We start from the raw sequence: 26,506 nt of genomic DNA, 5'->3' as shown, positions 1-26,506 counted from the left end.
CTTTCTAAGTGCATTAAATTTGGTTGAAAAATCTAATTATGGTCAGCCATAATATGACCATTTAGCATCACTCTTAAATATAGTGGTATTTTAATATAGTGGTATTTTATTCAATGTTTGAACTCAATAATAGAGTTTCACGTCGCAAGAAAACATTAAGACTCGCTAATTATTAGAAGTGTTCAAGTAGCATTATTTTGAAAAATTATAGCAGTCATGTTTGAGAATCATCCTCTTTTTCTCAATTTCTTCTTATCTTTTCGGAAAATGCCAAAAAAACACAAAAAAAAAAAACTCCAAGAAAGTTTGGTTTGATCATTTTGACCACATTTACTGAACCAAGAATATAATTTTAGTCCTTCATCGAATAATGTAATAATTTTAGTCTTTCATCAAATACTATATAATTTTAGTTTTTCACCAAATAAGTTTATTAACGATAAAAATATAATTCATGTATAAGCAATGTAAATTAAATTGATACTCTTTCGTGTACGTATGTGCTGGTGGGGGAGTTATGATTTGGATATTGTTGGCAATTGAAACTAAAAATATAATATATAACTGTTCCACATCGGTGTTAAGAGAAAAACTGAAACTAGTATATAAGTCTCATGGGCCCCTCCTCCTATCACCAATTGGTTTTAGGATGGAACCCACGGATTTCTATCATGGTATCAGAGCGGGTCGCCGACTGTGGATCATATTTAACTGACCCAGCAGTATATCTGGGCTGAAACCGAAAAAAATGACTGACCCAGCAGTATAACTGGGCTGAAAATTTGGGCCAAGTGGTCCCAACCGATCGAAAAAAATTGGACCGATTGTCCAATCGATTAGAAAAAAAGTCCAACCCCTCCAAGGTTCACCTTGAAGGGTGGTTCACCTTGAAGGGTTTGAGGGAGGGTGTTGGCAATTGAAACTAAAAATATAATATATAACGGTGTCAAGAGAAAAACTGAAACTAGTATATAAGTCTCATGGGCCCCTCCTCCTATGGTTCACCTTGAAGGGTTTGAGGGAGGGTGTTGGCAATTGAAACTAAAAATATAATATATAACGGTGTCAAGAGAAAAACTGAAACTAGTATATAAGTCTCATGAGCCCCTCCTCCTATCACCAATTGATTTTAGGATGGAACCCACGGATTTCTATCAGATATACATATCAATCCCAACATTCTTGAAATTTATTGACGTAATATTTTTTGGTTGGTCATAAAGAATAGCTATTTTAAGAGAGTAAAATATAAAACTGGCATAGATTATTATTTATGAAGTAGAGAAATACTATATGATTTATCCCTCTTAAATTCTTAATCCACATAATATATTTTTTCCCCAACAAAATTAACATGTGCATATAGTAGAGTTAGGAGGTGACTGAGAATGGAGGTCCACGTATATCTTATTCACAACAAAAAAAATGAATTTTTTCATACTAAACCTTATAAAATTCAATATTTTCCTACGAATTTGAAGCTACGATATTTTAAAAGTACATAGCATTTAGCAAGTTAGTATTACTTTATGGTATACTAGAAAATATAGAAATGAAGGCCTATTTGACTTTTACTAAACTATTACTATTAACAAATGAGATTAACCCGATCAACTCGACCAAAAACACATAACAAAATTATAATCACATATCTAATTAAGAAAGTAAGAATTCGAGAAGGGTCCAGAACTAAAAGTCTCTGTCCAAAAACCTACCATTATGTGACTTGATAGTGGAAAATTATTAATCTTATCACAACTTTATGATATGGATCGGTGGCTTATTTTTCAATAAAATGTGGTCCATCTTTAATTATTTAATCTCGAGTCAAGCTTCATTTCTATGACAAAAAAATGTCCAAGTTGGTTATAAGTTTTTCAACTTGTTTGGTGTCACAATCAATTAAAGCTTAGTCACATTCTTGATATTTAAACAACAAAATTGCTTTTGTAGTTAGCAATATTTTTCTTGCAAAGTGAAATCTGGTGGAATTTTGGACGAGTCACTGATTCATAATACAATGAATTATTTCTATAAAAGGAAAAAGGAATGGGAATGATCCATTAATTGCGACAATAGGATCTTGTGGGGGACTCTAAAATCAATCCACGTAATCATATTTATAAACAGATAAACTCGTTCTAAAATATATAAATATCTGGAGAGTGCCGACACAATTTTCCTATATATATCATGTCGAAGAAGAAGCCGTTAAATAATTAGACAAGTCATGTGCCATCATCAAAATAAACTAGCCACAAATATAATGAGACAAGATTCAATAAGATATTAATTAATCTATAATCTTACCATAATTGCCGACCGAGTTGTCAAGATTTCTTTGGACTATGTTTGTTTTGATGGATTAAAAATATTGAGTTTTATGAATATTGTTCTTCTAGTGTAAATAGGGTCCATAATGACGGTATTTAATCTTGGGATGATGACAAATAAGATTATTTACTTATATGAACATGTAATCTTAGGAACAAAGTCGAAAAAATTTACTAGTATATTAATATGACATCTTCCAATATACAGTACTATATTATACATGGGTGATATCAAGCCAGTGATATGTTAATTGAGCACAGATACAGAAATGGATTAGACCATTGCTCCATTCATCAATTTAATTTGTTTGCTCAAATTACAGCATTGTCACGACTGCATTTTATAATGATAGAAAACACGGTGAATCGCAACCAAATGAGGGTTAAAGAAGCGGGAAAGAAAGGGGAAAACAACAAAACCCGACCATAGTTCGAAATAAATGGGAATAGCTCGAATTAAATCAAAGTACCATTTCGACAATCAACAACTCGAAACGAATATTATCTCAACAATAATTGAAATCAAAAGATACAACATTCAACGATATCAAAAGATAAATGAAACAACGTTCAGCGGAAGCATTCGAGAGTAGACTAATGCTATGTATGAAGACACAACATATTCTGAACATTTGATAGACATTCATTCACTTTTATGCTCAACACCCAATGCGCTCGTCACCGCTCAACCTGCACATTTTTAAAACATATGCATGACTGAGTACTTGATGCACTCAGTGGACTTATGCCGAAAACATTTTATAAAAAAAAATTATCATTCCATTAACGAGTGACCTTGGGGTTTTAACTTTGAAAGGACCTGAAGTCACTAAAACATTTCACCAACATCATCATCACCATCAACCTCAACATCATCAACATCACCATACCATATCTGAACATACGTGACAAGAAATGTGGCCACATTCCAAGCCACTAGACCGGCCAACTCAAAGAGATTGCGCACGATCTACGGGGTGTACACTAGCCTGAGTAAGGACTCACTCTCTAGTCAGACCCGAATTCGATTAACCATACATGAAAAAAGCCTCTTCAGATAGATCCCACATCAACACAAAAATATGGCATGACAAACATATTTTGCACCATTAAGAAAAATAACATACTTAGGACATGGTCATTATTTAAAATGAAAGCTCACATCGTTTGCTTAATTCCTCAATCGACTTTCTGTTCCAATCTCAAATGACGTGCAAAAGTTCACCATTTTTTTAAAACATAGTATGCTAAAAATTAGACTTTGCAAAATAAATTAATTTAAAAGCAATGCATGCATCATACGTGTGTGCGCGCTCAAATTATCCTTCATTCTTTCGTCAACAAAAAAAATAGATTCCTCAATCAAACAAAACAGCATCAACAAAATTATACTTCCATCCGTCGGTTTTACTCTTACATACAAGAGACACTCGTGAATTTAAATCACGTAGCCAAAAACAGAAATCTCATAGCAATCAATTCTCTGGCCCAAACAATCATATGCAAACAAAATAAAGAAACAGGAAAAACATATTATACTCCCAACTACCAACGTACATACTCCCTACCTACCCAACCATGTATATGTACTAGTATATTCCCAATGATCTTGAAAACACAAAAGCAAAACTAAACAAAATAATTATACATACTCCCTATCCATCACACAATGAAAAAGACAACAATTTAAAAAGAGAATTGAACATGAATACTCCCAAACATCACACTAAACTCCTCAATTCAAAACAGTAAACTCTTCCCTCTCTACTTATCAAATCGTCACACTCTCTCTGTCTCTCTAAAACTCAAGCGTTCTCTCTAAATCTCACTTCACAGAAGCACAAAAATCCTACTCCAGTCACAGCTCTCTCTCTCTCGCTCGCTCGCTGCTGTACCAGCAGCTACTGTCATCGCTGCCGCTGTCTCAGCTCAGCCCGTTCACATCAGGTAAGCTCTCTCTCCCCCTTTCCCATTCTTAACTTTTTATTAGATTCAAATTGTCCGATTTCAATTATTAGTGGGCAGGCAGAAGTATTTCCAAGAATTGGATTGCAGAGCAAACAAAAGGCAGTTTCTAACGCATTAAAGATCGAAACTTTGGGAGAAGAGTGTCATTCAACAAATTGCAGAAATTCAATTGGTGGACTACCGTGAATGTATATGCCATGGAAGATTTCATAAATAACAGATGATTTACCTTTAATTGGTAGGAAGAAAACTTGCTAACAACAGGAGAGGAATTGAAATTAGAGCTCTCTCGTTTCTCCTGTTATCGTGAAATTGTGCTATGGAATCAATGCATAACGATTAGTAATTACTAAATTGGATTGAAGAGATATACCTTTTGTTGAATAGAACAATCTGCAATTGCAGGAAGTTTCTTGAAGAACTCACGATTTTCTATATGCTTCTTTTCTCAGAGTTTGAATGAATGGAGAAGATTGTGATTAGAAGAGTGTAAGACGTGAGTTTGTAGATATAAAACCTGCGTTGAGAAAAACTGATTCGGTTGGCGGTTGAGATTTTTATGGTGGTGGAGATATGGTGAAGTAGTGTGGACCGTGGAGTTGGGATTGGAAGAAGTTTGAGTTAAGTTTGGGCTGCAAAAGAATTTATTTTGAGCTGTCATGATCGTCGGCGTCGGCAACATTAGTTTGATTATTGTCTGCTTTGGGTCCAGCCCGCTACGGATTTGTTTTTGTGTCACTCCCAAAAGGTCTCAAACTGATTAGGAGTTGCACATGATTATATACATCTTCCAACTTCCCTCAGACTCCCGATGTAAGATGAGTTTGTACATAACAAACCTCCCCTTCAAACCAAATCACATTGGGAACAGACAGACGCAGTCGTCCCAGCTCTAATACCACTTGTTCGGATTGTCGACTGCAACAGACGTTTGTTTATGGCACTTGGAGTATCAATAGCCTTTGATGTAGACATGCCAAATCTTGACAAGATCTTCTCAATGTAGCTCTTCTGTGATAGGGAAAGCTTCTTCTTTGTTCTATCCCTAGATATCTCCATGCCCAGATTTTTCTTTGCAACACCCAAATCCTTCATATCAAACTCAACACTGAGGTGAGCTTTCAACTTCTGAATTTCAGACTTCGACTTTGCAGTTATAAGCATATCATCCACATACAGACCCAGATAGACCATAGAACCATCATCAGCTTTGTTGTGATACACACGACAATCATACTGACTCCTGTTGTATCTCAGCTGGATCATGTAGCTGTCAAATCTCTTATACCATTGCCTCGGGGACTGCTTCAGTCCATATAAGGACTTCTTCAGCTTGCAAACATAATCCTCCTTGCCCGGAACCACAAATCCCTCCGGCTGAGTCATATAGATATCCTCCTCGAGCAGTCCGTGTAGGAAAGCCGTCTTCACATCTAGTTGCTCAAGCTCAAAATCATAATGTGTAACTATTGCAAGTAACACTCTGATGGAAGTGTGTCTAACCACTGGTGAGAATATCTCATTATAGTCAACTCCCTCCTTCTGCGTGAACCCTCTTGCAACTAGCCGAGCTTTGTATCTAACACCCTCATCTGTTGTGGTCCCTTCCTTCTTCTTGAATATCCATTTGCAAGTTACAATCTTCCTCCCCTTAGGCCGTTTGACCAGCTCCCAAGTCAGATTCTTTCACAATGATTCCATCTCCTCTCCTATTGCAGCGAGTTATCTAGCACGCTCACTATCCGAAACAGCTTCCTTGTATGTGGATGGTTCTGCAGTGGATGGTTCATCTTCCACCTCACTGGCAACATGTAGTGCATATGCCAACATGTCCTCAAAACCGTACTTCTATGGAGGCTTCACACTTGTCCTCCTAGCTCTGTCAATAGCAATGCTTCTTTGACGAGCCTCCGAATGGATATCGGAACTAGTAGTTTCAGCAGTAGTGTGTTGATATTCTCTACCTTGGAGTTGTGATTCACTCTGATTGTGAGTGACTTGCATCTCCACCTGGTTATCAACACTACCAGAATCCTTTGTACCAACAGATTTCACAATTGAGTTAAGCATAGAATTCTCATCAAACAACACATTCCGACTGTGAATAACTTTATTTTCCGAAGGTGACCAGATTCTATACCCCTTAACTCCTTCTCCATGACCAACAAATACACCCTTCTTAGCTCCTGGTTCCAATTTACCCTCATTCACATGATAGTAAACAGTACTTCCAAAAACTCTCAGCAACGAGTAATCTGCAGGTGTATCAGACCATACCCCATACCTCATAAGGTGCCTGGCAGTCAATGCCAGTGTGAGGTCCACGGTTGATCAGGTAACACGCCGTGTTTACAGCTTCTGCCCAAAACTTCCTAGTCAACCCAGCCTGGAAAAGAATACATCGCACTCTTTCCAGCAGTGTCTGATTCATGCGTTCTGTCACACCATTCTGCTGCGGTGTATGTCTAATAGTGAGGTGGCGAACAATCCCCTCGTTCTTACAAAACTCATTGAACTCAGACGAACATAATTCCAAACCATTATCAATTCTCAGTAGCTTGATCTTATTCCCTGTCTGATTTTCCACCAAGGTTTTCCACTGTTTGAACTTCTTGAAAGCGTCACCTTTATGCTTCATCATGAACACCCAAGTCATCCTCGAGTAGTCATCACTCATCGACACAAAATACTTGTGACCTCCAATAGATTCAACACGTGATGGACCCCAACAATCCATGTGAATGTAGTCGAGCGTCCCCTTGGTCTGATGAACAGCCTTCTTTGGGAACTTGTTGCGATGAAGCTTCCCAAAAACACAGTGTTTGCAGAAATCTAGATTCTTCACTTTATGCCCAGAGAAAAAATCACGCTTTGATAGAATTTGCATCCCTCGTTCCCCCATGTGACCAAGCCTCATATGCCATAGCTCTGTCATACTCTCGGCCGGAATCTCTGATGATGCAGTATCAGCAGAGCCTGTCACGATGGAACCTTTCAGAATATACAAGGTACCCCGTTTCAAGGCTGTCAGAACCACCTTCGAACCTTTTATAATATGCATTACTCCATCTTCACCTTTGAAGCTGAATCCCTTACTGTCAAAGGTACTCAGTTCGTCATATGTGGAACATGCCTAACATCGTTCAAGGTGCAGAACACCTCATCATGCGTCCTTATTCTGATAGAGCCAATGCCAACCACCTTGTAGACAGCACTGTTGGCCATGGTAATATTGCCTCCATCTATCTGCTCGTAAGTGGTGAAATACTCCTTGTGCGGACACAGATGGTACAATGCTCCTGAGTAAAAAAATCCACACATTGTTGCTGTGTGGCTGGTCATTTGCAACTAGCGCCAGGCTTACTTTTGAATCTGAGTCATTAGCTTCTGCCACAGTTGCTAAACCATTGACATCCCCTTTCTTGCCCTCTTTCTTTTTCTTCTTCGGACAATCATACTTCCAGTGCCCTAGTTCTTTACAATATCTGCAGATGTCGCCGGGTTGGAAACCTTTCGATCCCCCTTTTGATTTCGACTTCTTCTTTCCAGATTTCTTCTGACCCGTACCCGTAGCAGATAATCCCGACGCCTGACTTTCTGTGCCTGAACTAGCTGTCTGTTGCCGATCTTCTCTGATGTGGAGAGTAGATCAACATCTTCCAGAGACAGAGTTTCTTTCCCAGTCATAAAAGACTCAACGAAATTCTCATACGACTCAGGCAAAGAAACTAGCAGAATTAAAGCAACATCCTCATCTTCTACTTTAACTTCAACATTATGCAAATCCAACAGAATTTTATTCAGATTTTCCAGATGTTCCCGAAGGGGCGTACCTTCCTGCATGCGTAATCGGAACAGACGTTGCTTCAGGAGCAACTTATTAGTTAGAGACTTCGTCATGTATAGACTCTCCAACTTCGTCCAGAGGGCAGCCGCAGTTTCCTGATCAGCGACTTCGATGATAACATCGTCAGACATGCACAACATGATTGTCGAGTGAGCCTTTTCATCTCCCACTCGTCATCCTTCTCGTCTGCCTTTTTCGCCTTTCCTTTTGCAGTTAGCGGCGCTCACAACCCTTGCTGCTTCAGCAAAGATTGCATCTTGATATGCCATAGACCAAAACTATTTCTCCCGGTAAATTTGTCGACCTTCACGTTTAGAGTGGACAGCTTGATCGATTAACACAGAAACCCTAACAAATGTGGAATTCAAAACCCTAGTTTGAAAACCAAGCTCTGATACCACTTGTCAGGATTGTCGGTGTCGGCAACATTAGTTTGATATTATCCGCTTTGGATCCAGCCCGCACAGATTTGTTTTTGGATCACTCCCAAAAGGCCTCAAACTGATTAGGGGTTGCACATGATTATACACACCTTCCAACTTCTCTTAGACTCCCGATGTGGGATGAGTTTGTACATAACATGAGCCTTCTCAAATGACTTCAATTCATATAAATAATTGGGCTAGGAGAATAATTGTTTGGCCCAAACACAAATCTATTTTCCATCGTCTATATTGCATATCTCATTCCTTCGATTTCCAATCGCATCTTTTTCATTGGTCGTAAATCAAGTCCCTCAAACGTATAAAGAACTTGGGTTTAAAAGAACAAACGACGTCTTCGAGAACCAATAAAAGGTAGAAAAGTTGGGGTGTTACAAGCATACTTGCAATTGTGAGATTGATGCAGTGAGATTGATTACTACCAAACTTCTATAAACTCGGCAACTCTTTGCTTAAACTCTTCTTTCATTCACTATTGTTGGAGCATTGCAATAACCATTGGTTGCGAGGAAAAGTACGATCTTGATTACGATCATGAATACCAAAAACCCCGTTGAGCATAATACAACAAGGTTCAAAGGCAAAACATTAAAAAAAAAAGCAGCCGATAAAGGAAAAATGACCTTCTACGACACAACAAACACCAACCAACCAAAGCAAAAGGAGAAAAGAGAGCAAAAGCAACAAACACAGCATGTACCGTAGCAACCCGAAAACAAAGAAGAGAGAGAGTGATTTATTACATGGATGGAGCATTAAACAACACATGTATCGGGGCAACAATGAGTTTAAATGTTGAGAGAGAGAGAGAGAGAGAGCTAACTGGGAATTTGAAGTGCATACAACACAAACTGATAAAAGTGACGACGAAAGACCAAAAGATCAGCATTGGATTTAACAAAATAGATATTACAAAAGGCGCTAATAACTATTCTTCAAAAAAATTACATCTGATGTAAATTCTCTCGTTGTCATATTGAAACAGAAGTTCCCGGAAATACCTTCTGTGCAACAGCAGACCTTAAATCATGAACTAAGAGCAGGCTTCACAAATATTTCCTAGCAAGGGCTCGGACTTTTGTATCAAAATGCGATGAGGTGACGCGGCTTCCAGGAAGGTAAAGAGGATTAAGAAGACTCTGAAAACATTAAAATGCAGTTTGTCAACCATATATATGAAACAAGTCAAGACCAACAAAAATCACATCTTTTCTGTTCAATTTCATCTTTTTGCGTTTAGTATAAAAGATAGGGAAGATGAAAACAGTTTATTCACAAAAGGAAATCATTTGCGCTACCAATGAAAAATCAAGGTACATTTCCTCCATACACCATGGAATAAAAGGTGACAATATTATAACAGGTGTACGATGTGAAACATATGTAGGACAGCCAGAATCTACATTTAAAGTGGAACATGGCTGCTTTACTTGAGGCAAAACTAGTTGACAAATCTAATAAGCAGAATGCACCAACAAGAGAACAAAAATCCAACTTAATTTATCATATCAGATTATAGAACATAACAGAACTTGCCTTAATATATAGCTCATGAACCTCTTGGAAGAAACTCTTGATTCCATCCTCATTACGAGAATCATGAAGCAGCATCAGTCGAGTATGTATAATGAGGTTAAGGAACCAAATACGTACTGAATTGTTATATAATGATCAAAAGAAGCCAGAGATAAAAACTGGAAAACATCAAATGTAAATGAAATAGAAACATGGAATTAAGATACAATGAGGACAAATCATAATTAGCAAAACTCTCCATGTGGCAGCAAGTAACAAATATTGAAGCAGAAACAGAAATATGGATAAATTTGGCACCTAGATGAAGGAATCCAAAATAACAAAGTATGCATAGCTAAAAAACTATTCTAATACCCCAAAAGAAAGCTTACAGCCATCTAAGGTTGGAGCAAAAAAACCATTTGATCTCAATGTGGGATAAAGAAGTTATACCCAAACGGCTAAACCCAATATGCATAAGAAAATAAGGTTCCATATGTAGAAACTGGTGTAAGAATAGGTCAGGCTAATCAGTTTAAGATCATAATATCAAGTGAAACACACTGTCACCCCCATCAAATACATCAAACAACACATTTCTGTAATAGGAGCTGATGATTCCAACCTTAGTACCGTACAGAATCTCCATTTTCATTAATGAAGCTTATTATTTAAAATTATAAAATTAAATGGAATATTTGGAATCATATTCAACGAAGGTTTTAAAATCAGTATTCAACCCCCAATCATATCAAATCCATTTTATTCATCAAAACATATAACATCAGGGAAAAGCTAGGAAAACACAACACAAAACAAAAGCAGTTCTATTTATAACACAGGATCGGAACACTAAAAAATTTAATCTCCTCATTTCACATTTAATGTTACAATCAGGGAGGAGGAATGATTTTGAAGGTATATACAGATACAGACAAATTACTCTTTTTATAATTACTCTTTTTATTAGATCAAAAACAAGTTACTCTTGGAAATAAACATTGGAGCATAATAGTAAGCATTAATCACCATCATCATCATGATCTTATTTCTATCTAAGTATTCCCTGAAAATGATATGCAAATCAATCAGACATAACAAATGAAAGGATATGACCAGCAGTCACGTAAACGGACACCACCAAGTCATTGAATCTGTCGATTGATTTTAGAAACCTGATTCACGAAACATACAGAAAGAGCCAAATCAATGCCAAAAATTACAAAACATACAATTAAATACAGACGTCTCAATACTCATAAACAAACCAAGTATGCATCAAACACAAAATACTCAGTGAGTGGAGTGTAGATCTCACATAGCACTCGTATTCCACGCCGTGTCCTGAACAATATCTAACGCGGCATGTAAAATGAACTGATGCTGATGAGCAGCATCCTCTTTCTACAATAATTCATCGCAGATTGGTGATCAGTATCCTAATTACACTCAATTTCATCAAAACAGAAGTGAAACGATCAAATCTAAGGATATAAACACATATAGAAGAAGGCATACTTTGGGAACGGTACCAACTTCAGCTTCGTAAATCGGAATATCATTTTTGCTGACAATCATAAAGCACGCAGTACTCGCCATCAATCCCCCACTCCTCCTCCGCTTCGGTGTAGTTCCTCACTGATGAGCGATCGATCGTATAATTTGAAAGCGTTGCTAGAAATTTTTGAAACTTTTGCTGGCATTTAGATCGATCAAACCCTAATTTGTATTGGGTCCGATTGTGATTTCCCAAATGGGAAGGGTGTTTTTGTCATTGCATTGAAGTTTGAACTGAAAAAAGGAAGGAAAAAAATTTTTGAAACTTTTGCTGGCATTTAGATCGATCAAACCCTAATTTGTATTGGGTCCGATTGTGATTTCCCAAATGGGAAGGGTGTTTTTGTCATTGCATTGAAGTTTGAACTGAAAAAAGGAAGGAAAAAAATAAAATGGAAAACAAAAAAGCGCCGTTGCCGGGGATCAAACCCGGGTCACCCGCGTGACAGGCGGGAATACTTACCACTATACTACAACGACTTCGTTGATTGTATTTCAATTGTTTATAATAAAATTAAGTATCTGAATTTGTAATTTAGTAACTATGGTTCCTTTTATTTAGTAGTACTTCTTACTTGGAATACAATCCATCTTTTCGCAGCATTCAATTTTGAGAAAAATCATGTTCATGTGAGTATCGAGCAACATACCTCTTGATCTCTTTTTATATTAAATCCTCCATCGTCTCACTAGCTTTGATGTGGGACATAATTCAGCAATTTTTCTAGCAAAACTACAAGATTTATCAAATTACTTGTATCAAGGACCAGAGAAAACAACAAACTTTGACACTATAACTTCACATGTAATAATAATGTTACAATAAAACTTGGCATTGGTTATTATAGTTTACAAACAAGCAAAAGCACAATCTCAATCCTATCCTTCTTCACAACCAATCAAAATATAAGTTTATACAGCATTACATTCTTCACCAATTGAAGCTGATGGACTCCAAATTAGATCACTCTTGCACACTTATCTCCACACCGGGTGCATCTTCATTTTGTAGTGCTGATACATAGTCAGTTGAAAATGTAGTTCCAGTTTCCTCATCATTTACTACAATCTGCGTAGGCTGGGATGGATATTCCGGAATCTTCAAACGCTCAACATCAGCTTCCAACATTTCCAAAACTTTACTCATGGATGGACGGACATCTGGACTCATCTGTATACACCACAACGCAACTATTGTGATTTTACGAACAAGTTTGGTAATGGTGGGATTATCTTCATTTCCATCAACTTGAATATCTTTGCCCTCCTTAAAGCAATCATATATCCAATATGGAAAATACTGGCTGGAACTACCATTGTTCCTTGTCAAATCTCTCTTTAAGCTCACCATTTCCATAAGCAACATCCCATAACTATACACATCAGCTTTATAAGAGACTACACCAATACTTCTGTTAATCAATTCAGGAGCAACATACCCAATGGTTCCTCTAGCAGCAGACATTGTCACTGCATTTTTATCCCTGGAGCATAACTTTGCTAGCCCGAAATCGGATATTTTGGGAATGAAGTTATCATCGAGGAGTATGTTATGAGGCTTGATGTCAAAATGAAGAATCTGGATGTCGCACCCTCGATGCAAATACTCAACTCCTCGAGCTATTCCAACTGCAATATCAAACTTGGAATCCCAATTTAAGGTATTCATTTTATCTCGATTGAAGAGGTATTTATCAAGAGAACCATTGGACATGAAATCAAAGACGAGAGCACGCTTGGAGCCTTCTGCACAATATCCGACTAGTTTTACTACATTCACATGGTGTATCCTTCCAATAGTAGCTATTTCATTCATGAAGTCTTTCCCATTTCCACTGAATTTTCCCAGCAATTTAACGGCTGCGTCATGCCCACTTCGAAGTTTTCCTTTGTAGACACAACCAAAGCCTCCTTCACCAAGTTTTTCTTGAAAACCTCTTGTCATCCTTTTTATATCGGAATATGAATATCTGATTGGCGAGAGTTTGTTATCACTTTGGAGGAAGGATTCTATTGTGTTGTATGCGGATTTATGCCTTTTTCGAAATTTGCATATTAAAAGCCACAATGCCAAAGGAAAAATCGTAACCCTTGATGACAGGATGATGAAGTCTGTCGTGTCATAAGATGATCAGATAAGTAACAGAGTATATCATTAAATACATAGTATGCTTCCACAATATTGGCAAAATCAAAAGTTATTCGTGTGACTTAAAAATGAATTTAATTACTAATATTTGTATTTCCTTCGTCCCAGTCTGATAAGGCGTATTCCTTTCCAGTACCACAGTGGCCATGTTTGGTTGATAGAAAAAATAAAATTGGCAAGGAAAATGATTATTGAAAAAATGAATCCCGAAAATATGATTTCTAATAACTTTACTTTCCTGTGTTTGAATTTCAAGATTTTAAATTGTATATTTGATTTAAACACCAACCTAAAAATATAATTATTATGTTTTTTATTTATTAAAAAGAATAATAATATAAAATTTTAATAAATTATTAAATTATAAATGATAATTATTATATTTATTATTATGATGATTTATTTAAATATGGATCGTCCATCACAATTATAATAATATAATTGTAATTATAGTTACATGGACTATTATAATCATAAATAATTATATTAATAAATATTATTGTTATTATTATATTATGGATATTATAATTAAATAAATTTTATTATTTAAAATTTCACTATGATTTTATTATTAATTATTAATTTATTAAATAATAAATAATATTTATTATTATATAATTATATTTTAATTATTTAATTAATTATTAATTATTATTATGATAATAACAATTATATATAAATATTATAATAATGTAGTTATAATTATGATAATTTTAATTATAGTTATTTATTATATTGAAATTATAATTTTAAATTATTTTTAAAATATTATAATTAATAATAATAATAATAATATATTACATTAAATGTCTAACAATCCTAAACCGGGGAAAAAGAATACCTAAGAAAAGCTAGAATTCAGATTCCTGGAAAGTTGTACTAACTTTTCTTGTTCTCGGGAATCTGATTACTTTCCCGTTTGATTAAATATCGAAACAAACACATGAATTTAAAATTTAAGGAATCAGATTACTTTCACAGACGGATTTCTAACAACCAAACATGGTTAGTATGTTCTCTCCTGTTTTATTCCTTATTTATCTACTTTTTTCTTTCTCTTTATTCTCTCTTCACTACTTTCTTCTTCCTCTTACTTTGTTATTTATAATTTAATTTATTGAACACTACTATCTAAATTCATGTGTCAAAATAGAAATGTTCCGCTTAGATCGGGACGGAGGAGTATAAGATGAATATGTCTTTCAATCTTAAATTATACTCCTACTAAATACTCTTCTCATTCCTTGTTAATTGAGTCATTTCTTTTCAGCATGAAGATTAAGAAAAACTATGTAGTGTGTTAAGTGGAGGAAGAATAAAGTATAGATAGAATAAAATACTGCATGAGAGATAAAGAGAGTAAGTATGAGAGAAAATAAATTACTCCATTTCCTTTTCAAAAATAAAAATGACTCACTTATCTTAAAATGTTTCAAAATAGAAAAAACAACTTAATTATTAAGTGGCTTCTTCTGCTTATTGAAACATCTTAGGGACTTCTTGGTATGATTGAATGGAATAAGGAGATAATAGAATGGAGATGAGAATGGAATGAGGATGAGAATGGAATTGAGATTTCATTCCATTCTTGTGCTTGGTGAATGTAAGGATTACAAATGGAATGAAATTGTGTAGTGTGAGTAAATTATGTGTAGTGTGCAATGTGTGTAGTGTATATTGTGCATAGTGTGTGTAGTGTTTGCGTGAAGTGTGGATTTTTATTAATAATTAAAATTTAAAAAAAATATTATAAAATTTAAAAATTATTAAGTTTAGTGATATTGAATTAAATATAATATGTGTTGAATACAATCCTGATATAATTATGTTATAAAATTTTGTTAAATCTAAAATAGAAAGAGAAAAGAAAGAAATATAATGAAATGGTCATTCCTTAGCTAATGGAAGGAATGATTATTTCCATATGGAATGGAATGGTGATTGCTAAGGAAGAAAAACACCATGCAAAGGAATATGCCTTCATTCCATTCCTTTATTGGTATTTTTATTTCTTGGGAATCCTCATTCCATTTGGAATCACCATTCCACCACATGGAATAGTCATTCCATCCATTTTGCAAGGAATGGTCATTCCATTCCATTTCGTTATCTTTTCTTTTTATTTTGATTTTAACAAAATTATAAAATATATTTAAATTCAATATCACTCAACTGAATATTTTTTTAAAAGTTTATAATAAAATTAAAATTTTAGAATTTTTAATTATTAAAAAATTTTCACTACATACACACTATGCACACACACTGCACATACTACACATAATTACCCACGCTACACAATTTCATTCCATTTGTATTCCTTATATTCACCAAGCACAAGAATGAATTCACGTCCTTATTCCATTCCCATTTCCGTTCTTCCCTCCTTATTCAAGTCCATCGTACCAAGAAGCATTGGAACAATTTAACTATGAATTGAAGAGTATTCAGTAAATAAAACATAAATTAAGAGCATACCGATGATGATTAGCGGGTTAGATAGCAAGGTCGCTGGAAGCACACCGAGACCCGAGTACACATGTAAGCAAACAAATGAAACAATAAATATAGTAGAAATATACTGTATATATAAAATATACATGCTGGATTTACATTCCCTCATTCTACCTCTACGTTCAATTGATCAAAAAGTTGTCAGCCGATCTTGTCGCCATGGAACAATTAAGAAAAAATGTTATTATGATGATTTTTCGATAATTTGCCCATGATAACTTAAAATAGTAATTAGTTAGTAAATACGAAATGAAAAGCGCACCAACGAATAGAGGTCGAGCTGGTATAAGGCCGGTGGCTAACGTACGAAACACCGATGCTACAAATAAAATCAGTATTAATACAGCACAGAATCCACAGATGGTGAATAGAGGAGGGCTCACAGCTGAACACGGCAAACCTGCAATTTATGTTTTTCAAAAGCCTGAGTTTTTGGTCTTGGTTGCTATCATAATTAAAATTGAAGCAAACATATGTAATGAAGAGCTTACACAGAAAGACCACAAGCCATAGGATAAGCCCACCAGATCCTACAGTAGTTGTGAGGAGAGTCAGGACCATTTTCCAGCATTAGTACTAATATACATACTGTATATGATCAGTTACAAGTGCATTCTTTCATACTTACCTACAATAGTAATAAATCTTTTGGAGATTACATAAGCAGGGTTGACGGTGAATTCAAATCCATACAAGAGGGCCTCATGGATTTCCGAAAGCGAAACGTTGCTCAAATTCTTGAAATCCCAGAATGTCATCACCATTACACCTGATTTACATGTGTGGGGCATTTCTGAGACCTTCATGCGTCCGACCTTGACATAAGCATATCTATGATGATGGGATGAATTAGAGCCACTGCAGTGAGCAGTGATATCAGTGAAATTAAGGGAAGAATTGCTCAAGCGGTTCGGGCAGCTTATGAAGTTAATAGGGAAAGGTTTATCATTATTATACGGATCGCTAGGATAAACCGGGATTAGGTCGGGATTATCAAGAGCAAAAGGATAGGTGAAGTTGTGTGTGTATGGGGAATAGGTGGGGAACGAGCAGATGTTATCTTTGTTTATGGAAGCATCAACCAGCCTGATGGTGGAGTTGTAGAACAAAAAGGTTTTGGTGGAGTTGATTGCTTTGACATAGTATTTGTGAGAGTTAAGGGAAAGGGAGGTCACATTATTTTCGCATGCTAATTCGAATCTTGGATTACCGCACTTCTTGGGGTCGCCCTTGAGACGGAAAGGGTAGCCGATATTGTGAAGGTTGCCGCAAGAAGAAGGGGGGCATTTGGCATCACTAGATTCAAACAAACTATGGAGAGGGAGGATCATCATGAAGAGGGTGAGGAGGATGAGGTTTGGAGAATGAGTTGTGGTCATGGTTGGATATACTGTATTAATGAATTGCTGGTGATGAAATAAACCATGTGCAATCCAATATATATACCTGGATGAGATAAGATGGAGCATGTTTTGGGTGGACATGATTTAGTCTTAAAAGTTAAAACCAAACGCCAAGCAAGTCATTATACAACCTTCATTACCACACACGTCAAGGGAAAATGTTCTACTCTTATGAATTTTGGTAATGCCTATAAACTCATCTTAAATTTGGCTAACTGGCTTAATTACTCGATTCAGCTATCGAACCGACCGAATAACCTTCCCTAGTTAAACTCATCGTGTATGCGCTCATGCTATTCAAAATTCTTCTAGTCTATCAATATATGACGACTAAGGGTTACCTAAGTTTTCACTAAAGGGTGATGATATTTATGATTGTTGAAAGATAATATATTCTTTAAGCAGTGGTTGAGACTTAAGAGGCCAACCGAAAACCTAGTCAAAATACTATAGAGCAACTTGTGGGAAGGGCTTGATTTTGTGTTATCTTCTACTACCATAATTTTGGCCTATGAAAGTATTTTCTTCTCCGAAATGTATTCAAATTCATGTAGTTTTATGCAGATTTAATTTGATATTGTGGCTTTCCAGAACATTTAAGTGGCTGTAGTTTTGATTCCTTTTCCTACAGATATTAATTATAATCTTAATCTAAACAAATTCATTATTATTTCATCCTTATAAAAAGTTTTTATCTTAGCTCATCATATGCAAATTTATTTGTGCTCAATTGTGAAAAATAAAGAATTTTGTTGCCTAATATTCCAGTACATTATAGAAGAGAGGTAGTAGTGACACATATCTCTCAAAGCACCTAAAACTCGAGAAACTCAAGAGATCCAAGAATTTATTCCTTTTGAAATTAAAGTGAAGTGATTAGAATAATATTCTCACCTTTAATCCATTAGTTAAATTCCATGCATCTTGAATGATTAATCATACCGTGTTTTACACGTCAATCAATTCTGAATAAGGACAATTATGATGTACGGATGGTTAAATTAGAATCGGTTATAGTTTTAATCAGAATTTCTAACTTTTGGAAAAAAAATTAATAATCTTTAATTTGAATATATTCATATTTAATTAAAACATTATTAGCCATGTACAACCAAAATTTAATTAATGCTAATTAGCTAATTAATTTACTTTTTATGTAGTAGTATTTCCTTTTATTTTATACGGGGTACTATTTGTTAGCGTTTGGGAAAGTAAAGTAAAAATCTGTCCAACAGCATTTGGTCAAGGTTGTGTACCTAAGCATGATGGCCATGTTTAGGTAATTTTCCACTTTAATTAGGGTTACACATACACCTTTATTTAGTTTATTAATTGATCCATGCAGTGGAGTATTAATTACTCCCTCCGTCCCGGATTAATTGTCACTCTTTGATTAAGCACGAGTTTTAAAAAATGTAAAGAAAAATGGATTGGAAAAGTTAGTGGAATGTGATACCCACTTTTTGATATTGGTTTTATACTAAAATGTGGGTGAAATGAGTTAGTGGAATGTGAGACCTACTTACCATTTATGGTAAAAATGAAGTGTGACAATTATTGTGGACAGACAGAAATGGAAAATAGTGACAATTATTGTGGGACGGTGGAATACTAGTTTTCTGAAATCTACAAGCTAGAACGTTCTAGACTAAATTAGATTTTCAAACTATGGTAATTTCTTGGCGAAGATCTTAATCATAAGTACCGCAAACTCAAATAATTAATAATAAATCTCATCTATAAATATGGGGTATCCTTGATTCAAACCAGCAAATACAAAGTCACAAAATCATATTCCTGTAGGAAAAATGTATGAAATTTGAAAAGGCTAGGCTTTTGGCCTTTCACTTTCATGTAACCTTCATTTACTTTATGAGGTGCCTTGATGATGAGACTTTTCACTTGGTCTTTCCTCACCTATAAATAGATGGGATTTAGGAGAAGAGAACACACTAACAAATCATTCTCTCTTCTCTCTAGCTCAAGCATTCTAGTGTGCACATTAGGAGCATTGCATTGCTCGGTTCTCGCCTCCAATTCAAGTTCGCTTGTGCCTACGAGTTTGAGATGCTTCAACTCGGTAGGAGGAAAGTCGTTTCATCTTTGGGGACGTTGCGCCAATCCGTGAGCACTAGCCAAGGCGTATCTCGTCTTGCGGAGAGAGGGATACCTCGACTCGACTTAAAGAAGACTATAGTTTGCATCTTGTTCCTTTTATTGTATTTACTTTGTTTTATTTACCTTCTAGTTTTTTGTTCTTTTGCAATAGCAAGAGTTTACCCGTGTAAAAGGCTACAATATTTCCAACAATCGCAAGACGAGATATTGTACTCTTGCTGAAATCATGTCGATGCGCTATGGAGTGGTTAATTCCTTGAAATCTATTCTCTTGAGAATGATGTTTATCGTTTGTCATCTGACAAGCAAGACCAATTTAGACTTGGTAGTATTAATTGGGATGCATAGGTTATTGAATATACCAATGCACATATGATTCAATATAATTGTGTACTTATTAATGGAGACAATATTGTGCAAATTATTTGAACGTGTTGTTATAAACAACAACGACGTGGACCATGGTAATAATCCAAATGAATGGTTTGTTGATACAGGTGCTACATGTCATGTGTGCTCCGAGAGAAACGTTTTTTCTATTTACAAATCTGTTGGAGGTAGAAAAGTATGCATGGGAAACCAAGCCTCTTCTAAGGTGGTTGGTGTGGGTAATGTGTTCCTAAAATTAGGATCAGGAAAGGTTCTTACCCTTAAGGATGTGCTGCATTTCCCAGACATCCGAAATAATTTGGTGTTAGGCTCACTTCTAGTAAATCATGGATTTTCACTAGAATTTGAGTGTGAAAAGGTTATATTGACCAAGTATGAAAAGTTCATAGGTGAAGGTCACCTAGTGAATGGGCTTTTGAGATGAATGTTACGATCATTCACCGTGGAAAAGGAATAAGCAATAAGGAAGATGACACATCCTCTTATTTGCTTGAAAGCTCTGATTTCTGGCATAATAGATTGGGACATGTAAATCTAAATGCTATAAAAAGATTAGTGAATCTTGATTTACTAAAAGTTCACGAGTTTAACTCTCAAAAGAAATGTGAAGTCTGTGTTGAAGTAAAAATGACCAAGCTACCGTTTCGCTCGGTAGAACGGAGCACAAAACCTCTAGAGTTAATCCATACAGACGTATGTGATTTAAAATTTGTGCAAACTAGAGGTGGTAAAAAGTACTTCATCACATTTATAGATGATTGCACAAGGTATTGTTACCTTTACTTATTAAGAAGTAAAGATGAGGCAATAGAAGCGTTTAAAGACTTCAAAAATGAAGCCAAAAATCAACTTAAATGTCGAATTAAGTGTGTTCGAAGTGATAGAAGTGGTGAGTATGTAGCCCCGTTTGCAGAATTATGTCATGCAAGTGGTATAATTCACCAAACAACGGCTTCATATTCTCCCCAGTCAAATGGAGTTGTTGAACGAAAAAATCGAACACTTAAAGAGATGATGAATGCTCTGTTGATTAATTCTGGTTTATCCCAGAACATGCGGGGGGAGGCTGTGTTAACAGTAAATCTTATCCTGATCAAAATTCCACTACAAAATAGGGATATGACTCTTTATGAGTTGTGGAAAGGCAAGAAACCTTCGTATTCATACCTCAAAGTGTGGGGGTGCTTAGCGAAGGTAAAAGTGCCTCATCCGAAACAAGTTGCAATAGGCCCTAAAACAGTCGATTGCATCTTTATTGGTCATGCACTTAATAGTAGTGCATATCGTTTCCTAGTCCATAGGTCAGATGTGCCTAGCGTGGCTGAAGGAACAACAATTGAGTCAAGAAATGCTATATTCTTTGAGAATGTGTACCATTGCAAGAAGCAGGAGGATCGTTCTAGTGAAAGAATGATGGATGAATCCACTAGTTCTAATCCTCCAAAAAGGACGAGGTCAAGTCCTGAGAATATAAAACCAAGAAGTGGTAAAATAGTTAAAATTGCTAAGACTTTTGGTCCAGACTTCATAACTTTCATGTTGGATGGTGAACCAAAGTTATTGGCGGAAGCTTTATCTGGCCAAGACGCAGCGTGGTGGCAAGAAGCTATCAATAGTGAAATTGAATCCATCATGAGAAATAACACTTGGGTGTTAGTAGACTTGCCTGAAGGTTGTAAGGCTTTAGGGTGCAAGTGGATTCTGAAAAGGAAATATAAGCCCGATGGTACTATAGATAAGTACAAAGCTCGCCTAGTTGTCCAAGGCTTTAAGCAGAAAGAAGGGATGACTTTTTTGATACCTATTCACCTGTTACAAGAATCACTTCCATTCGGGTGCTTCTTGCGATTGCTACTTTGCACAATCTTGAGATTCACCAAATGGATGTGAAAACTGTGTTTCTGAATGGTGATCTGGAAGAAGAAATATATATGGAACAACACGAAGGGTTTGTTGTGCCTGGACAAGAGCGTAAAGTATGCAAACAGGTAAAGTCATTATATGGGTTGAAGCAAGCACCGTTACAATGACATTTGAAATTTGACAACGTGATGTTGGCAAATGGATTCACTATTAATGAGTGTGATAGGTGTGTTTACATTAAGAACACAGATAATGGGTTTGTTATTGTGTGTCTGTATGTTGATGATATGTTGATAATGGGCAGCAATAGTGTCATTATTAACGAGACAAAAAACATGTTGAAAAGAAATTTCGATATGAAAGATATGAGTCTAGCTGATGTGATTCTCGGAATCAAAATATTGAGGACTAATGAGGGAATTGCCTTAACGCAATCTCATTATGTTGAGAAAATGCTTAAGAAATTCAACTCGTTTGATTATAAGCCAGCAAAGACTCCTTTAGAGCTCAATGTCCATCTGAGCAAGAATATGGGTGATTCTGTTGCTCAAGAAGAGTATGCAAAGGTCATTGGAAGTTTGGTGTTTATCACAAACTGTACTAGACCTGATCTTGCTTGTCCTGTAAACAAGTTGAGCCGATTTACGAGCAATTCAAGCAAGGAACATTGGATAGCTTTGTGTAGAGTTTTGAGATACTTGAAGTATACTATTAACTTTGGGCTGCATTACACAAGATATCCCCAAGTACTTGAAGGTACTGTGATGCAAATTGGATCTCTGATTCAAAAGACTCATTTTCGACAAGTGGGTATGTGTTCACTGTGGGGGTAGTGCTGTCTCGTGGAAATCAACGAAACAGACGTGTATTGCTCGTTCCACCATGGAATCTGAGTTTATCGCATTGGATAAAGCAGGGGAAGAAGCCGAGTGGCTTAGAAACAGCCTAGAAGATATTCCTTGTTGGAAGAAGTCAGTGCCGACAGTAGTGATACACTGTGATAGCCAAGCAGCTATATGGAGAGCACATAGTGGCTTATACAATGGTAAGTCTCGACATATTCGTCGGCGACATAATACCGCCAGGCAATTGATCACAAGTGGTGTTATCACAGTTGACTATGTAAGGTCAGTGGATAACTTAGTGGATCCGTTAACAAAAGGTTTAAACCGTGATCAAATGCATAAATTGCTAAAAGGAATGTGACTGAAAACCACATCTTAAAAGATGAGTATAGTGGTAACCCAACCATACGATTGGAGATCCCATGGGATTGGTTCAATGGGAAAATGAAGCTATACAAATCTAGCTGTAACACTCAAAAGATTTTAATCTTCGCTCATTCTTTAGAAAGTTTTGAGTGTTGTAACCTGCACGTGGTAAGAGGTTAAGTATTTTGACTTTTAATGATTCTTGAAATCTCAAGGAGATGCAGTATGGCAGGATACTCATGAAAGAATCACCTATGTAAGTGAGAAGTGAGGTCGCTTCGTGTGTGTGAGTCACTTATGAATTCCAAAGAGGTGTTCCACTGCCGAAACAGACACAAACGTGAGAACTGATGGAGTTGAGACAATATTGTGTTGATGCTATTGACTAGGCATACACCAAGGAGGAATAGTTCAAGGCATCGCGTCCACTAGCCCACTGATATGTCCGATAGTGTTGACTATGGAAGGTTCAAAATCACAAGTTACCTCTCCAAATACAGTATCGTTTCTCGAGAACTTAGCAAAGAGTCTGCATACATGCATTTGTGTCTGGTGTTGGTTTGAGCTTGCAGCGCTCTAACCAATGTGGGGGATTGTAGGAAAAATGTGTGAAATTTGAAAAAGGCTAGGCTTTTGGCCTTTCACTTCCATGTAACCTCCATTTACTTTATGAGGTGCCTTGATGGTGAGACTTTTCACTTGGTCTTTTCTCACCTATAAATAGATGGGATTTAGGAGAAGAGAACACACCAACAAATCATTCTCTCTTTTCTCTAGCTCAAGCATTCTAATGTACACATTAGGAGCATTGCATTGCTCGGTTCTCGCCTCCAATTCAAGTTCGCCGGTGCCTACGAGTTTGAAGTGCTTCAACTCGGTAGGAGGAAAGTCGTTTCATCTTTGGGGACGTTGCGCCAATCCATGAGCACTAGCCGGGGCGTATCTCGTCTTGCGGAGAGGGATACATCGACTCTACTTAAAGAAGACTATAGTTTGCATCTTGCTCTTTTTATTGTATTTACTTTGTTTTATTTACCTTCTAGTTTTTGTTTTTTTTGTAATAACAAGAGTTTGCCCTTGTAAAAGGCTACACTATTTCCAACAATTCCAAAGAAAGGAACAATGATTTACAACATGTACAGAAGCACACTCAAAAAACAAGCCTGCGGCAGAGGGCCACCGGTGAGGAGCCATGGAGACGAAGTCGACCGGAGATATTAAGAGCATCCCCATCCTTGCTCTTGCCAATGAGCACGGATGTGGGCTCGGACCTACTTTTATTACTTTTTTACTCCCTGCTCTTAGGCAAGAGCACAACACCCACATCCGTGCTCTTCCGTAAGGACAAGCTCAAGGGTCACCATTCTATTATTCAATTTGAATAAAAACATTTCCACAAAATTAAAATTCATTAAAAATACCCGGAATAATATTATAAATTACAAAAAAATTAAAAATTACATAATTAAAATCCTAAAAATTTAAAATTACATAATTAAAATCCTAAAAATTTAAAATTACATAATTAAACATCTAAACAATAAAAATTACATAATTAAACTCCTAAAAAATAAAAATTACATAATTAAAGTCTAAAATACCCCCGTGGTAGACTATTCATCCGGCTTTACCCCCAATGTTTTTTGGAGACCTCGTATCATTGCCACATGCGATCAAAGTTGCTTGGGGGTCATATTTGACCTATCGGCCAAATTGAGTTGGGCCAAAACCCCCCACAACAAGTTGGTGGGGGGTTGAGGTGGCACAAAGGGAGCGGGATCGGGAGTGGGGGCGGGGGCGGATGGAGTCGCGGCGGGACGACGGTTGGCTGTCGACTTCTTCCTTCCTTGCGGCCGGCATTGGGAACTACTCGGGTCGGGGTTACCCAAGTTAGCTCCGGCGAACTGGGTGGACACCTCATCGGAGACGGCGTCAGATAGGGATACCGACCTCGACCGTTTGCCGGAGGAGCTAGAGGAGGATGCTACGACTCCCCTATACTTCGGATGCCCACGCATCTCCTGCCAAACATTGAGGTACTTGAATGGTTTGTAGTGTTAGAATTGGTAGGTCGCCAACGCGGCACTGATGATGTCGACCTCGCTTCGGCCGCTCCCCGCCGACCGCTCTTCCTGGAGGTAATACCCCTAGAACTTTTGGATTTCTTCGTTTGCTCTATATATGGCATTGCGCACCATACTCTCGTTGCGCTCGATTGTTCCAGGCGGCCGGTTTTGATTGTACCGGCGACAGATGTGCCACCAAAAATGGTCCCCGGATTGGTTCGTGTCAATCTCCGGATCTTCGGAGATAGACAAAAACGCTTTGAATAATTGCTCCATCTCCCCCGGAGTGTACGGGGTGCGGACACCATGAGTAGGAGGAGTAGGAGTTTGAGTGTCGCCGCTCCCTCCCACTCTAGGTACGGGTGGTTCGGGTGCCCACCCGTATTGCCCATCGGGGGGCATCTTGGTAGTCGACCGGGTAAGGCCGGTAGCCACCCAGAGCTTGCGAACTTTGGGTTTGGGAAGGGGGCCGAAAATTCCGTTTCCGGACTAGGAAATGGTTGTGAACTGAACCATTCGTGGTTCCAACCGTGGGAGCCGGAGAGGTGATCGCCGGAGCCAGACATTTTTTTGTTAAGAGTGAAAGAAAGATTGAGAGAATTGTGTAGTGTGGTGTGAAATTTTTTGTGTGGAAGTGAGGGTATTTATAGATAAAAATGTGTGTTTTTCGGGAAAAATTGAAAAATAAATTAAAAGTGAGGAGAAAATGGATATAATTTTTTGGGGAGTGAGAAAATATTTTTTTTTTATTTTTAATCGGATTTTTTTAATTAAAATCCGATTTTAATTTTTTTTTAATTCCAACGGATTTGCCATTGGCCAATCAGGAGCCGCCACATCAGCTGCTCGCTGGCACGGACGTGCTCTTAGCTAAGAGCAGCGTTCCGCCGCGCCGCTGGCACGGACTGACGGACGCCATCCTTCTCCATAGTGCAGAAGCTTTCATAAAGAGATTTAGGAGGCATCTGCTTTAACAGTGGATGGAGTCATCGATGGAGAAGAACTAAGACCAAATTATCAGATGGGGTGTGTGCTAATTACGTACTTTGGATTACCTAATTTATTATCGTAATTAATATAGTTTTTGTGTGAGTTTTATTAAACTATATAGTGTGTATATAACTATTTG

The 26,506-nt window shown here is 36.8% G+C and overlaps 2 protein-coding genes, 1 long non-coding RNA gene and 1 other non-coding gene across 5 annotated transcripts; 1 reads left to right on the top strand and 3 right to left on the bottom strand.

Annotated features, from left to right (window-relative positions):
- Positions 1-3,315: 3,315 nt before the first annotated feature.
- Positions 3,316-4,736, top strand: LOC121793966. Its single transcript, XR_006049204.1, has 2 exons — positions 3,316-4,280; positions 4,359-4,736. It is a non-coding gene; the product is annotated as an uncharacterized LOC121793966 (long non-coding RNA).
- A 4,569-nt stretch (positions 4,737-9,305) lies between these two features.
- Positions 9,306-11,909, bottom strand: LOC121793974 (trafficking protein particle complex subunit 2-like). The gene is made up of 5 exons (XM_042191991.1): positions 11,625-11,909; positions 11,425-11,510; positions 11,220-11,281; positions 10,128-10,213; positions 9,306-9,730 (listed from the first exon to the last, which is right to left on the bottom strand). The coding sequence occupies exons 1-5, from the start codon at positions 11,703-11,705 to the stop codon at positions 9,638-9,640; spliced, it is 408 nt and encodes a 135-aa protein (XP_042047925.1). The 5' UTR covers positions 11,706-11,909; the 3' UTR covers positions 9,306-9,637.
- Positions 11,910-12,071: 162 nt separating this feature from the next.
- On the bottom strand, positions 12,072-12,143 carry TRNAD-GUC. The gene has a single exon. It is a non-coding gene; the product is annotated as a tRNA-Asp (tRNA).
- Positions 12,144-12,436: 293 nt separating this feature from the next.
- LOC121794990 (rust resistance kinase Lr10-like) lies at positions 12,437-17,721 on the bottom strand. 2 transcript variants are annotated; one of them, XM_042193414.1, is made up of 6 exons: positions 16,955-17,096; positions 16,818-16,856; positions 16,710-16,726; positions 16,589-16,645; positions 16,291-16,323; positions 12,437-13,775 (listed from the first exon to the last, which is right to left on the bottom strand). In XM_042193414.1, exons 2-6 carry the CDS (start codon positions 16,835-16,837, stop codon positions 12,628-12,630), a joined length of 1,275 nt encoding a protein of 424 aa, XP_042049348.1. In that variant the 5' UTR covers positions 16,838-16,856; positions 16,955-17,096; the 3' UTR covers positions 12,437-12,627. The 2 variants fall into 2 exon arrangements, with proteins under 2 accessions (XP_042049348.1, XP_042049346.1); XM_042193412.1 differs by having other exon boundaries at positions 16,589-16,726; positions 16,955-17,721.
- Between the last annotated feature and the right edge of the window lie 8,785 nt (positions 17,722-26,506).

The sequence above is a fragment of the Salvia splendens genome, chromosome 3 (assembly GCF_004379255.2).
Source record: "Salvia splendens isolate huo1 chromosome 3, SspV2, whole genome shotgun sequence".
Classification (NCBI taxonomy): domain Eukaryota; kingdom Viridiplantae; phylum Streptophyta; class Magnoliopsida; order Lamiales; family Lamiaceae; genus Salvia; species Salvia splendens.
This window is presented reverse-complemented; position numbering and strand designations above follow the sequence as displayed.